This window comes from Terrapene carolina, unplaced genomic scaffold, assembly GCF_002925995.2.
Source record: "Terrapene carolina triunguis isolate 2854851 unplaced genomic scaffold, T_m_triunguis-2.0 Scaffold180, whole genome shotgun sequence".
In the NCBI taxonomy this organism is placed as follows: Eukaryota; Metazoa; Chordata; order Testudines; family Emydidae; genus Terrapene; species Terrapene triunguis.
Window position 1 is genome coordinate 7,019,569 of NW_020664531.1, and position 15,460 is coordinate 7,035,028.

General features: G+C 41.5%; 1 protein-coding gene across 1 annotated transcript in view; it reads right to left on the reverse strand.

The window, feature by feature from the left end:
- The window catches only part of LOC112109441 (tensin-3), a 352,165-nt gene extending 343,415 nt beyond the window's left edge, over window positions 1–8,750 (reverse strand). The window contains exon 1 of the mRNA XM_026654112.2: window positions 8,319–8,750. Within this exon, the coding sequence (XP_026509897.1) occupies window positions 8,319–8,423 (105 nt within the window). The 5' untranslated portion in view covers window positions 8,424–8,750. The remainder of the gene's footprint in view (window positions 1–8,318) is intronic.
- Between the last annotated feature and the right edge of the window lie 6,710 nt (window positions 8,751–15,460).

Genomic DNA, 15,460 nt, shown 5'->3' on the forward strand with positions numbered 1-15,460 from the left:
GGGGCGGCCAAAACCCTGCAGCCGGGCCTGGCAGTGAAGACACGGCATCATGGGGTAGCAACCAAAATACAATTCCCACTGGGGACTCTGGGTATCTCTTGTGGTTGCTAGCGCATGCCACTTTCCTTGGAGCGATGAGGGACAGCCATACATAATGCAAGACAAAAGGAATCCCTACCCTTTGCAAACACTGAGTGCAATCCCTCACACACTTCACATTAGCAGGCTCATGCTTCCTTTTCACCACTGTAACCCGAGCAAACACAGCTGGAATGCACAATAATGTCTAACAAAGACTGGGGAAAATCTAATCCTGTTTATTTTGGCTTTTTGCATTAAAAAAGGGGGCAGGGCAGAGGAAGGAAAGAGACAGGAATCAAGACACGATGCTATACCTCAGCAGTCTTTAGAAAAACCCATTTAACAATTTTTTTTTTGTTCACTTGGCAGGGAAAGCTTTTTCCTACAAGTTATCAATTACAGAAAGTCACAGGTCACAAAAATGAATTCATTACATAAAGGCAGTTCAAGCCTACAGCCAGTGGGGGTTCAGGCTTGTCATTAAGTAGTGCTGATTTACTGTACAGCAAGTCTTCCTCTCTACCAACTGTCAAGCCTGGATAATAAAAATTCAAATAAATAGAGGGAGGGCATCACACTGGCTCCCACAATCTCTTGGATACTTTTGAACTGGCTTCAAAAAAAAACAAAAAAAAACCAAAAAAAAAAAACCAATTTACATGTAGTGTAGCGACCACCAAACGTGTTGTGAACTACAGCCTCTTGCTAAATGTGAAAAGCAAAACTAGAGCACAGGTCCAACTCTCTGCAGGGCTTCTGAATTTATGAAGCAGAATAAGAGTATCATCATCCTGAAGCTGCCACTTCAGACCTCCTGCAACTTGGAAAGTCGTTATCACCCGGTATTGCATTGTATTTAGCTACAAATGAGCACTGGGCCTTTCTTAGATAAATGTGAGTTTTACACAGAAACCAGCACCTCTAGTCTAATGCCACGATTGGGTTTGCAGATTTTCTAATGAGGGTTTGATCCTGTGATCCTGCAGGTGAAAGTTTTGCCTCTATGGAAATTGATTCTGCACTTCTCAACACAGCAAGTGCAAATGCTCATGAAAATTTAGGTCTCTTACACCTAAACCTTAAAAGGGGCTTGGTTTTCAGTAAGTGCTAAGCACCCAAATGCCTAAAAATAAGGCCACTGCAAAAATGTCTCAAGCTAGACACCCAAAATCGTTTGTCACTTTGGAGAATGTAGACCAAGGAAAACATTGCTGAGTGGGACAGAGAAGCATTAGGAAAAGAAAGATGACTACAAGGAGGAAGTAAGTCCTAACAGTTGCAAGGATGAAGAAGAAAAAGAGAAGTGTAAAGGGCACAAGAGTAAAGTAAAATAACTTTCTCTATTTATCAAGTCATGGGCTGAAGGTTTAAAACACAAGTGAACTCATGTAAAACAAAAAATCACAGGTACAATTTCACACATGGGCATTATGGGATTCATTAAATCAAACCAGTGAGAAGAGATGCCACAGCAGGTTGGAATGCTGCTCAACTAGGGTATCTGAGGCAGAAATGCAGCTAAGGGAAATATCAGGTCATTTTCTAGTAGTAGGAAGTTATAATGGGAGCTAATTAGGAGGGTATTTGTGTGACGACCACTCACTGTGGGTCATCAGTGGGGATTAAACTCTTGACCTCTTGCACTAAGGCCCTAATTCAGCCGAGCACTTAAGCAGGTACTGAGTTTTAAACTCATACTCAAGTCCCATTAAAGTCAATAAGACATAACTGCATTTGCTGAATATGAATCAGCTTGAGCCCGTACTCAACATTAACACATGCGTAAATGGTTTGCTGAACTGAGCCCTAAAAGCCCGAGCCTCTCCTGCTTAAGCTAAAAGAACAAGGACCATAGTTGGCAGCTGTAGTTAGGTGATTAACCACTTACGTGGAACAGCCACTAGAGGAGGACAAAGACCCATACTGTGGTGATGTGTGTCACAAGGGTGTGTTGGGAGGGAGTTTTACCATTGAATTGTATGGGAGCAGGATCAGAGGCTAAGTCAGGATGAGGAAGCACTTGGAAGGGAAGTACGAGCATAAGAAGCATAGAGCCTATTCCATGTGTCAAATACAATTAAAAACAGAGCACATTTTACATTACAGGGTTGATAATGCTATCTGTGGGTTTTGATGGCTACACAAACAACTCAGTCTCTGCTCTCATGATTTATAATATTACCTGAGCTCATTTATGGAATTATATCCTTAAAATTCACAACTGATTTTATTGACATTTAATTATCCCAATTAAAAAGCTAGCTCTGATCAAAGAATCTTTATGAAGATTCTACTTACATTTTCTCATAAATTGGTGAATAATGACAAATATTTGTGAATATATATTTCATTATTTTATGAGGCTTATTTGCAGAGGCGTAGCGAGCGCCCTCCGTACCCTCCAACCGGAGGGGGCCCCGCAAGGAAGGGGGCCCCTAAAAGTGGCAAAATAAATACTGCATTCCAGTTTCTGCATTGTAAGGGGCCCCGCCCGGACATATGTTCGGAGGGGGCCACCGTTCGGAGGGGGCCACGTTCTTTGTTGCTACGGCCCTGCTTATTTGAATAATATGTTCCTGAACTCAGACATGCCAACCCCCGAAAAAAATGCAGAAATTGGGCTTTTTTTTTTGCTTAATTGACTTGTGAGTTGCTTGTTGGCTAGTTTTTGGCTTGTTGTTTGTAGTTTGTTGCTTGTTGTAGCTTGTTGCTTCTTTTTGTTTTGATCGGCTCCCGGCAAGGGAGGGACAAGCAGGGGCAAGGGAGGGAGATAGTCAGAGGTACACAGTGGGCCCACCACAGTCCCAGACTGCACGCTGGGGCGGATCTAGTCATACAGAGTGTTGGGGTTCTTAGGGATTTGCTTGTTTTGGCCTTGTTTTGAAACGGGATTAGCTTGATTTTTGGCTTATTGTGAAATTCGGGTGCTTATTTACTGCGTGAAAGTTGGCAACTGTGCCTAAAATGCATTTAATTATGGCCGCATTTTGTCCTCAACTCCCATTGACTTCCATCAAGAACTGAGGGTGCTGAGCACCTTGCAAGATTATATCAGTAAAGAACAGGCCCAGTAAAGTGAACAATATGGGCTACCCCTGACTTGACCCCTTTCTCCACATTTTGCAGGACTATCCATTACTTTGGAAGTAATGTGGCCCAATGAATAAGGCACTGGACTAAGGGCTAGGTGACCTGGATTCTATTCCTTTTTCTACCACCAACTACTATTCTTTGCATTTCAGTTTCCACATCTGTAACACTAGAATAATATTGTCAACCCTTTGCTGACTGATGGCAGATGTTAGGACCATGCAGGTCAGTTTGCCATTGGAGAAAAAAATCAGTGACATGGCCTCTGGGCATGTTCTTACTGTAACTTGTTTTTTTTACACTATACACACCAGTGCTTAAACAAAGTGCTCACAAACTACATGCAGGCAAAGCCCTCTTTCAAGTAACTCAGTCCAAACACCAACGCCCAGTTCCCAGGAAGCAGCTCTGCCCCAAGAATTGACTGTAGTGAGGGAGATCTAGCTGTTTGCCGCAGCTCCCTTAAAAGAACCTGGATCACACAAAAATCCCTAAAATACAGCATTTCTTCAAGAACTGTACTTTGTCTGCATGCTCAGAAAAAGAAGCTATAAGACATGTAACGATGCCATCAGGTGAGTCCTGCCATAACAATACTCTTCCACCTCTATACAGTACTTGGAGATCTCTGGATGAAATGTACTGAAAATATTCATTATTATTACTTCTAGAGCTGGGTGGAAACCGGGTCTTTTGCTTCACATAATACCTGTGATTTTTTAAAAAACAATTCTGTTTCAAATAGAGTAAAAAGAGAAACATTCAAAATTTCCTATTAAATGTTATTCAAGAAAAAGAAAGAAAGATAGATCTCATTTTGAGTTAATCAGAATGTTCCAGTTTGATTAAATTGAAAAGTTTCATTCTGATTTGGACTTTTTTTTATTTTATATTACATAAAATTTGAAGAAAAAAAAAGAAATGAAAAGTTGTTTCAAAATGGGGAAAAACACTCAATTTAAAAAAGTCAAAACTGAACATTTTGATCTTACTGTAACACATTTTTTCAAGGAAAATTTTAGTCGAAACAGAAACATTTCTGCAAAACATTATGTTTTCAATGAACTGGCATTTTCCAGTTGAAAAATATTTTGTCAGAAAACTTTCAACCAGCACCTACTACTTTAATCCAACTAATATCTCATATTGAACCTGATCTAATTTAAGCTGATTTTATACCAATGTAATTCCACTGATTTAAATAGAATAGTTTCCAAATGACACTAGAAAATATCAAAATCAGACCCAATATTAAAAATTCTTCATTAAAGCCAATTCTACATTTTTCCTTCCTTAGTTTCTGGCTCATTTTCTCACCATTTTCTGAGACAAGGATGTATATGGCTAATATTGATATTGTTTGAACTGTGAAGAAAAGGAATGAAAGTGAGATGGACAAGAAAAGAGCAATAGAAGGAAATAAAGCTATGCATAAATGAAAGGAAAATGATTTAGAAGAAATTGCTTTTAAAAAGTTACAATAAATAGTTCCATTAGTCTCCTAAATCTGAACATGCAAGTGAGAGGCATATTAATTAAATGGAATGCAAGTGGTTCGTAGCGTGGTTCTGATTCACTACACATTATGGTCCTGAACACCAGTCAGAATTTTTCCAATGACATTTTACAGGTAAGTAATAGCATGTACCAGGACCTGTGGTTGTTATAACTGTCAACCTCATGTGCATAGGCCAAGGGCAATATCTGCTGAATACAAACCTTTGTAACCTCCTTGCAGCTCAAATTTTGACTTCAGCTCAGCGGTGAGGAGCAGACTAGAAGGTTTCTGAGGCTTTTTTCAATCAGACAATTTCTCCCTTGAGTTGCTATGAGTGGTATTCATCTTGAACTACAAAGACATCAGAAGGCTTTGCCCAGCATACAATGTGGCCAAGGTTTAACTTAGAACCACCATGTAGAGTCTTGTACAATGCTGGGCCATTCTTTAAAAAAAAATTTTAAATTGTGACTTCGCCATCAGATACTGCTACAGCAATAGTCATGGCACTTCTGTACAGTCATACAGGAAATACTTAAAGTGTACTGCAAATAGTGGGATGATGTTAATTAGTTACAGTCATAACTGAAATGTTTATAAGGATGGCCAGAAGTAGTGTCAATTCAGATAGTCATTTAATTGAACAACATCCTGTTGGAAGAGAAGGATTAAAATCAATACACAAATACAGAATCTTAAAAATATTTACTTTCTGCATTTTGACCCATTCTTTTTAGTCTTTTGGATAGAACAAAAGCTAATGAGGTTAACACATTGACTCGTGTGTTTTCCATTGCATAATAGCAGTATAAGTTGGAGCCTTTGTGAGCTACATAGACTACTCCCTCCTTTAAACTCATTTTATAACAAATATTTTAAGAGTTATTGGCCCTGATGTTCCTGTCTCTCATGTAATTTCACTGAGTTCAGTGGAGTCACTCTTGATTTATACTGGTCTAAATGAAAAGAGAATCAAGCCCATTTTATCATACAACTTAATAAATTGTTTAAGTCTAAATGATTCTTTAGTGTGGTGGAGTCTTGCTCAGCCCTTGCAGCCCCACAATGGAGCATGCTCAGTTGCTTTATGGGGATGGCACATGACCAGTCCAGGCACAAGTAGGAGTTGAGGGGATGAAGCATGCTCAGTCCAGATCTAATCTTTGGAAATCTTAGCTGATAAACTCTCATAGTCATAAGTCACTACAGAGCAGGTGCAAACAGAAGATTTGTAAATTTTTAACCATAAACACTTAGTATATGCTCAGGACCACAAGGATTAAAGTAGACTGGATCATGCTAGAGTTCAGCTCTGCCTCCTGTCTAGGTGGAGTAGATTGGGTTCTCTGAAGGCCAAGTGCAGCAATTGTGTCATGCAAGAGATTTAAATGTCATGATACTATGATGAAATCATCTCAAGGCATGGCATCTAAATTCTGTCCTGACCTGCTGGAGATACTTTAGCCCCTGTGTTACAAAGCCCCTTTAAGATAATTTCACGTGTAAAAAATATTTCTTTTTAACACAATTTTTCCTAGTCCCATTTTTTTCCTACTGCATCAAAGTGTGATTTTTCAGGTGAAGGCTCCTATGGTATGAGAGAGAGAAAGAATCAGCCCATACTACATATGATGGTCATTTGTCCAATGTTATACCACCTGGAGGGAAATTCCTTCCTGGCCTCAAGAGCTCTCTTTCCCTGGCCCAATGACTATTCATTATCATTCATAGGGGCAAATCATAATGACAATGAATGGTCACTGGGGTAAGGAAAGCAAATGAGAAAGACTATCACCTAGTGGTTAGGGTACTCACCTAGGATGTGACAGGCCAAAGTTCAAGTCCCTGCTCCAATGACTATTTGATTATTTATACACTGTAGTACAGCGTTAACAGGAGAGACAGAGACCTCCAGGGACCTTGGGTATATCCCCTGGTTACCAGCCCATCCACCATATCTACACTGCTATTGTTATCCATGCTAGGTAGAATAAAGCTTGCACAGGTATGCCAACCCATGCTATTATCACACCTTTCACTTGCAGTGTAGACATACCCTCTAGAGTGACATGGAAGAAGGCATGAAGAAGCAATGGGAGAAGATCTGCTGCTCTGCAATCCTCAAAGGTTCAGAGTGTTAGTGTGGTTAGCAAACCAAAAATATGGATGCTTCTCTGAACCTCTAGAATCTGCAAAGTTGGGCTGAAACTCTCCTAGGAACAAGATTTCTACTGAGACTCCTGGTATTTCCAGCACCTAATTGTGCCTGAACTACTGAGAAATAACCCTGTCCCCTGAAATATTGGTGCTTTCCCTTCCAGTCCTGTCCAGATCCAGAAAGTCAAGGGGAGCACAAAAATGATTTTTTTTAAAAAAAGCTAAACAAACTTTTTCACAAAAAAAGTTTGAAGTGAAGTCATGTAATCCAAAATGATCCACCCATTTGTATTTACAGTTATTCTTGCCATGGTTTCCACACAAATCTATTGCAATTAAAAGGCATATTTCATTTAAAAATATAATGTTGAATAGCTGAAGAGACAGTGGGCTAAATGTACCACTGGGTTCAGTTTTATGCCAGTGCAACTCCACTGAAACTGGCAGATGCACTGGTGAAACCATGATGCATTGATGAATCAGGCCTTGTAAAAGTATGACAAGTATAGTTCAAGCCAGCACATTATGGTAAATAGGAGAATAATATACATTTATTAACATTATGACTCCTGAATGAAACACTCAAGCTTTGAAGTGGGTCAGACCACAAATCAGTTAGAAGGAAACTTTCATCTTCAGTTAGAAGCCATGTCAGCTTTATTCTACAATGCTAAGAATTCATCGATAATAGTTACAAAGCACACAGAAAAGAAATCAAAGGATGCACAAGCATGCCCAAACCTTTTGCTTTATTAAATGTTATGAACAAACTAAATGATTGTTGTTATCCACATATTCTCTGGTGTTCATACATCAGCCAACTGACAAGCTGTTTTCTGTAACTAGGCAACTGGCCCACAGCCAAAGTGAATACACGTATTTGCTGCTTGCAACTTTTGCCTTGTAGGTGATCATATAATTACAATGGATGACATGCTCCCACATAATGCTCAAGTTACCACAATCACAGATACAATGGCTTCATTAATGTATTGTTTTGTATAGCAGTACAGTTGCTTTATGCAATACTCCTGGGGGTCTTTTAATTGCCTTTTTGTTTACTCACTAAACCACAGAATTTGGTAACCCACAATGTGTCTTCCTGTGGTTACTGCGGATTAAAGAACTTCTCTTGTAGATTTCGTATTTGTGAGTTTGGACCCTGACTACTGGAAACTAAAATGGATTTTTTTTCTGTACAGACATAATGCAGGGAACGGGATAGATTTCAGCACCTCAGACTTTGGCAGAACTTCTCTGTTTGTTTTCTTTAATTAAAACACATTTGCGGCACACACCCAACCTTGTTGTACAGAACCACATAATAATAAATCATGTGCAGACTATAGATCTCTGAGTTGGAAATAAAGGACAATTGTGGCTTTAAACAGTGCTGGGAACACAAAGTAATCTGGCACTCTCCTGTTCTCTCCCCTCAAACCCCAGCCTCGGCTATATTAATTATTCGGATTTATATACAGATTCTACATACCTGAATCATGATCTCAGCCTCGTCTTGTATCAAATGATGATGACGATCCAGTGGTACTGTGCAAAATTCATTCCCCAGGCAAGCCAGACTTACTCTACAGCCCATCAGGCACTGTTGGCACCTGATATACCCGCAGCCTCAGCCTCTTTAATCCAGTTCAGTGAATGGGACCCATCAACTCCACTTCTCTGCTCTTTCTAAAGAAGCAGCCCCAATTTTTCTTTGAACCTGCGACCCTTTGCTGAGAGTCTACATCCAAATGTGAGCCAAAAACTGCATGTACTTGACCTTTTGCTTCTTGGAGCTGAGGCAAGCTGAAGCCCTTTTGCCGTCACCGGTTCTGCTGTTCTCAAAGTCCTTGTCTTTCTGCCTTTTCTCTTTTCTTATCAGAATCCCATGCTGGCCACATTGTGCCCCCTCTGAGGCTGGGACAACAAATAAGAGTGCTAGTGTCTAAAGCTGTGTCTCCAGCTGGGGAAACTTAGCCTTTCCTATCCTGGTGGGAGGGTTTTTGGATCACTGAATGGTATGGATACAATAACAAGGAAACTAATAACTTGGAAAACAGTCTGTTTTGAAGGGTGTGCTCCTTTTGGAAAGAAGAAAAGAGAGCTATCCAGCAATCTGTCACTAAGGCAAGCTGATAATACCAAAGTAACTCGAGAGCAAATAATGGTTATTTAAAGTCGACACTAAGAAGGACCTTGAAAGCACAATTTTAGAAAGGGAGAATCTGGTGGAATTTCCTGCTTCTTTGTGTAGTCTCTCTGCCTGTGTACATTAATTAATTCCCCTTGGCTTTTAACATAACTTACTTTTCCTGCCTGCAAAATGATGCTAGCTGCTAATGGGGAGGAAGGATAGTCATGTGGTTCAGGCAAAGTACTGAGAGCCCAGAGAAAGGGGTTTGATTTACATTTCTGCCAAAGACAAGCATGATCATGTGCCAATCAAATTTTCAAAAGGGAATGTAATTTTGGAGGTCTTAATTTTTTGGATCCCCAGATTTAGAAAACAAAGCATATTTTCAGAGGCACTGAGTGTTGGCAGCTGCCACTGAAATCAATCCGGACATAGGTGTCTAAAGCTGAGCACTCAAACTTGATTAAGTTATTTTGAAAATCTGGTCTGTAGTCTTTCTGTATCTCAGCTTCTTCCTCTGTAAAATAAGGAAAACATACAATACAATACAATACTTCCCCACCTCTCCGGAGCGTTGTGAAGTTTAATTCAAGTTTTAAGACATTCCGATACCATAAAGATGATTGTAACTAAATGGTGGCGGGACTTTGTGATATATTTCCAAAACTAATAACGTTTGACTCTATGTCAAAACAACACCTTCTTAAAACAGGCCATCAGTTTTGTCCCTTCCCACAACGCCCTCTGTCAGAAAAGGTTATAAATTAATCATTTATAAACATTTGAATTGAACTGAAATTTTTCATTTAAGGGTCCAACTCAAAATAACTTTTCTTTCATTTATTCATTAAAAAAAAATCCTATTCAACAGCTTTGTATCACAATTACTATTTATTTGGCTTGCAATAGTGCCTAGAAGCCCTGAGTTCTGAGCTCCATTGTCCTAGGCACTGTATGCTTCTGTAAGGTAGCTAAAGTCACTCAGCCTCACACCTCATAAAATGACTCCAGGCATAATATAATTGCCTAGACATTCGCTGAATGTCATGTGTTTTGCTTAATTGAGTCCAGCATCCCCACAGAAATAAATATGACCATATGTGTTGGGCACTTGGGCCCCTCTGAAACCTTCTAACAGTAATTTGGACTTTCCACCAGATGTCGGAACTCATTTACATGTTGACTGTTTGTCAAGGCGGGGGCTGCAAAGTACACTGGGGCAGTTTCTTGCAGTGAATGACTTATGCAGTGAAAATAGATGCTCAAAGTTTCCTTTGTTGTAACTTGCATGTTCTGGTCACACAGACTGAATCCCCAAAGGGGATTAATACCAGACAAGGAATAGATTGAAGGAGGCAAGTTCAAAAAGGGCGGGTTGTTTTTCTGTTTGGTTTTGGAATTTTTTTTTTTAGTAAAAGTATTATTCAAATGTAAGAATATGGAAAAAAGTTATTACTGTGTAAGCGCTTCTTCCTTAGCATAGGTGAAACACCCCTCAGGTGGCACATGACTAGGACTCATCACCGAATTTGGTCTGCTGGTTGGATCATTAGCTTCCCTGGCCCAGCCTGGGTACTGACGGGGAGTGTGACATGAACACTGAGCCATGGGAAGACCCAGATCACGGGTCGCTTGGCTGTATGGTACCATAGTAATGAAATTAACCAAGTTTCTTGTGAAACTTCTTTGGGCCCAAAAATCTTTAGTTAACCTTATCCTCAAATTGATTGAAATGCGATTATAGGAATATATATGTGGAGGTCACTTTTATTGATACTCCAAGTCAACCCCCTCAACTAACTGTTGGAATTGGCTGGGATTCTCCAGGCTGACAAAGAACATCAAGTCTCATTTACCACAAATGAAGAAGGCCCTAATGCAGGGACGGGCAAACTTTTTGGCCTGAGGGCTGCATCGGGTTTCGGAAATTGTATGGAGGGCCGGTTAGGGGAAGCTGTACCTCCTCAAACAGCCAGGCATGGCCCAGCTCCCGCTCCCCCCTCCCACTTCTCGCCCCCTGACGGGCCCCCCCCGGACTCCTGCCCCATCCAACCCCCTCCTGTTCCCTGACAGCCCCCCCGGACCCCTGCCCCATCCACCCCCCCACACTCCCTGTCCCTGGAAACCCCACCTCTGACTGCCCCCCACTGTCCCATCTAACCGCTCCTCTCATTCCTGACTGCTCCCCTGGGATCCCACCCTATCCAACCACCCCTTCTCCCTGTCCCTTGACTGCCCCCGGAATCCCTGCCCCTGACTGCCCCCCGCTGCCCCATCCCACCCCCCCTTCCTGACTTCCCACCGGCACCCCCTGTCCCCATTCAACCCCCCTGTTCCCCACCCTCTGACCGCCCCGACCCCTATCCACACCCCCGCCCTCTGACCACCACCCCGAACTCCCCTGCCCTCTATCCAACCCCTCCTTCTCCCTGACCCCCTACCGCACTGCCTGGAGCACTGGTGGCTGGCGGTGCTGCAGCCGCGCCGCCTGGCTGGAGCCCGCCACGCCACTACACAGCTCAGAGCACCGGGTCAGGCCGAGCTCTTCAGCCCTGTTGCCCAGAACATTGCGCTGGTGGTGCAATGAGCTGAGGCTGTGGGGTAGGGGGAGCAGCAGGAGAGGGGCCAGGGGCTAGCCTCCCGGGCCAAGAGCTCAGGGGCCGGGCAGGAGGGTCCCGCGGGCCGTAGTTTGCCCACCTCTGCCCTAATGTGTTAGAAGAACAAGGGTGGGGGGAAGCTTGTGTGAGGGAAGAATCAAACCCAGTAAAATTAGTTTGACAATGTAGCAATTAATATTTAAATTCCCTACCCAGTAACTAATGATATGGGGTTTATAGTGCAGTTAAAGTAGTGCTGACCCCCTCTGAAGTCATTTCTACGATTTTATTTCAATTAAGTTTTCACTTCCTTTTTTTTTTTTTAACCACTTTGGCAATACTACAAATTGGCCCAGCCACCATCCAAAGATGGCTTAGTTTTGCCAAATGGTTAGCAAACCTCAGTGAACCATGCCCAAGTTTCAGACATCACCTGAATATAATGTCACATCCCTGTCTGCAGCAAGGATTAAACCTGGAACCCACAGATCTAAAACCATGAGCTTCTGTTGTCTGTGCTAAAAGAGCCATTCATGTTAGCTCAAAGCCACTATCGGATTTATAAACCTCTACGTAGTCCAGCCATTAAAGTGAGACAGAGAGCAACCAGGTGTAAGCATGGGTTTCACTTGCTTACACGTAGCTATAGCTACGAAGTACTGACTGACATGCCCACATACTACAATTGCCCTTTGCTAGATGGAAACTCCCCAAATGTTTGTGAGCAACTCACCTTCCAACATATACTCTAAAAAGAGGCCATTTAAGCCTTCCTACAACTGAAGCTAACAGAGATAACGACAAAGGTTGTTTCGGGAGCCGACAAACATGAGTTCTGCCCTCTCTGGCCCGTGTGTGCAGCTCAGTGGACAATTATGGCATCTGGGCCCAAACAGACACAGATTATTACGTAAAAAGCAAACCACACAGAATGCAGGAGATCTAGATTTAGATCCCACTCCTACAAGGTGCTGAGCCTCTCTTGTAAGATGCTACAGGCCCTCAACTCCTGTAAAGCAGGAGTTCAGGTTGCTCATCATGGTACAGGGTCAGGCTCATGGTCTTATAACTAGGTAGCCAGGAGTGTAAATTTTAAAGGAAATATTAGTAGTCAAATGTACTTATATTTATATGCCAGCTGGACAATGTTGCTGATGAGTTGCTTCTTCTTTAAGAAATCTGTTCAGAGTTTCTTGCTTTCATGCATTTACTTAACTATTCAATATTCCTCCAATGCTGATACAGTTTAGGAAGGGTTCCAACTTTGTCCTTACCAAAAACAGAATGAGAGTGGGGGGAGTCAAACACTATAGGGATAGTGTGAAAAGAAACAACCACCAAAGCTCTAATGCGCAATGAATTCAAATTAACTAAGTAATTGTGGTCGAGGCCCAGGTCACTTCCTGGAGAATAATGACCAGCTGAGAGAGCTAATGGCCTGAGGCAAAGCAGAGGGTCATTAGCACTGAGCCTGCCATTAACTCTCCAGGAAATGCACTGGACTGGAGTCGTTAATGAAATTATAGTAAATCATTTGGCGGGGGAGAGATTATTCAACAAAATAAACTTTTCCTTTGCGGTACCATTATTCTTACCAAGCATCGCAAGAATGAAATGTATTTAATAGCCCTGCTTCTGTGCTGGAGCATCTAGAGAGAAAAATGGGTGGCACGGCAGCAATTCAGAATTCTTTTCTGGCTTCATACTGCTCTCATTGAAGCCAATGGGATTTTTGCCATTGCCTTCACAGGGAGCAGGAACAAGTCCTAAATTCCTCAGATTTTCTCAGGGTTGTGCCACTCTCAGCCTTCTGTTCCTCATCTACTGAACTCCCCTCAGCATCAAGCAGTCTTGTTATTCTACTGTCCTGCTGCCAAAAGACACCAACTAACCATAGCAATAAACATTTGAGACTGTTTTTAATTTTACAAATTCTTTGAACATGAGGGAAATTACTCCTTTTGAGGAAAAAAAATTGGCACGTCATTCATTCTGGCAGGGCACAGAAGAAAATGAACCTTAAATGTGAGAAATCAAACTATGATTTATTACGAGCAAACAAAGCTCAGTCAAAAGTGTTTTGCATGGGGCATTACTGTTTGTAATGGTTAGAGCTACTAACTAGACAGAAATACCAGCAATACTCAACACTTGTAGAACAGTTCACATTTTTCAACAGACAGTACAAACATTAGTTAACCCACACCTCAGCCCCACTGAAATATGTAGCAATCCGAATGAAAAAACCAACAGCTCTATCCTTCAAGGTGCTAAACACTGGCTTGGATATACTGAGCCCTATCTGTTCCCACTAACTTCAGCTGGAGATAAACCAGCAACAAATTTTCTGCAATCACTCCAATAAATGTATCATATTTACTGACCATCTGTGTAGGGTCAGTACTGGTGTTAGTACTTTTCCAGAAGCCCAGGTAAATTATATCCATTTTCTGTCAACAATGTTTGTTACACACAATCTTCTCCAAGTGTATTCCAACCTCAGTACAGCAAGTCTGATTCCAATCTCACTTGCACTAATTTTATACTGGTGTACCCCCACTGATGTCATTACACTTTTACTCCTCATTTATTTGAGCCTATTTTTTTTTCTAAGCCTGCCTTTCCACAGGCACCCAAGCAAGCAACACTTTCACACATATTACTTGGGAGAGTTCTATATACAAAGCAAGCACGGGATAGGGTGCTAAATATGACTGATTCCTCCCCTTTTCCTTCTTTGTTTAAGATGAAGAAGACAGGAAATCATCCCAAATACTCATTATGTACCTCCCTTCTCCCACTCATATCTGGAGTAGCACAGATCGTCCCTCTCATCATGGAAGCTCTTATCAAAACCATGCTGAACTCCATCTAGAAGGGGAAAGCTAAAGCAACCAACCCAACCCAGAGCTAAGTACTGCACCTAGCCAGGATCACAGCAATCCTGCAGCATTTGGTTTACAAACTGAACCCAAGGAAAGGAAATAACCCAGTATCTTCAGATTAGCTTGGAGGTGGAGTTAGACAAGCTTTAAACTTCAAGAGGAACCTCAACACAGACCAATTTTTCTCTCCCTCCACCACCTCTCTTAATTTCTCCCCCCGCACCAAACAACAAGCCTTAACTATCAGCCCTGAGTTTTTTCCAAAGGCGCTGACTTCTCTTTATTTTAGCAAGATAAACAGTCACAGTTACAACTATGTGAAATTTTTAAATCAAAACTTATTGTTTGGTGAAAAGTGCAGATTTGGCAACACGGATAACATGTGAACTTGTGCTGATTTTGCAAAATTATTTCAGTCAGAAAAAAAACCCCAAACACCTATTTTTCTTTGCAATTGCCAGAGAACCAAATATCTGTTATTTGCCCAGTTCTAGCCATAGTGTCCCCAAACTGCTATTTATCTAAAGACAGTCCCCTGAGCTGTACAAAAGGGTGCTATTCTCTTCCTCATGGCTGAAAATGTGGGAGGTCGTGAAAGGACAGCCAGATGTGGCCAATTTGGCAGCCTTGCTGCATCTGGAAAACAAAATGAACAGACATGGAGAAACACATGTTTTATAATCCCTGTGAATGTGTATGGAAAGGTTAGAAGGGAAAGGGGCTCTCCTAAAATTCAAACTCACTGCTCCCCACTTCTAATTATGCCCTCATTACTGCTTTGTCTGAGTACTTCTCATACCCCAAGACACACACACACAAATGCCATCAAAATACATAAACTCACAAGCATACCCTGTATTTGTGGCAACCTTAAAGTGGGACTCAGTCATGAAAGGGCAAAGCAAACTGCATATGTAAACCTAGATCTTTACTAGTTTGTTTGATTTAAAATCATTTTAGCTACTCACAAAGAGTAAGAACAAACACCTAAAATTTACTGTGTTATAAGTATGAAAGG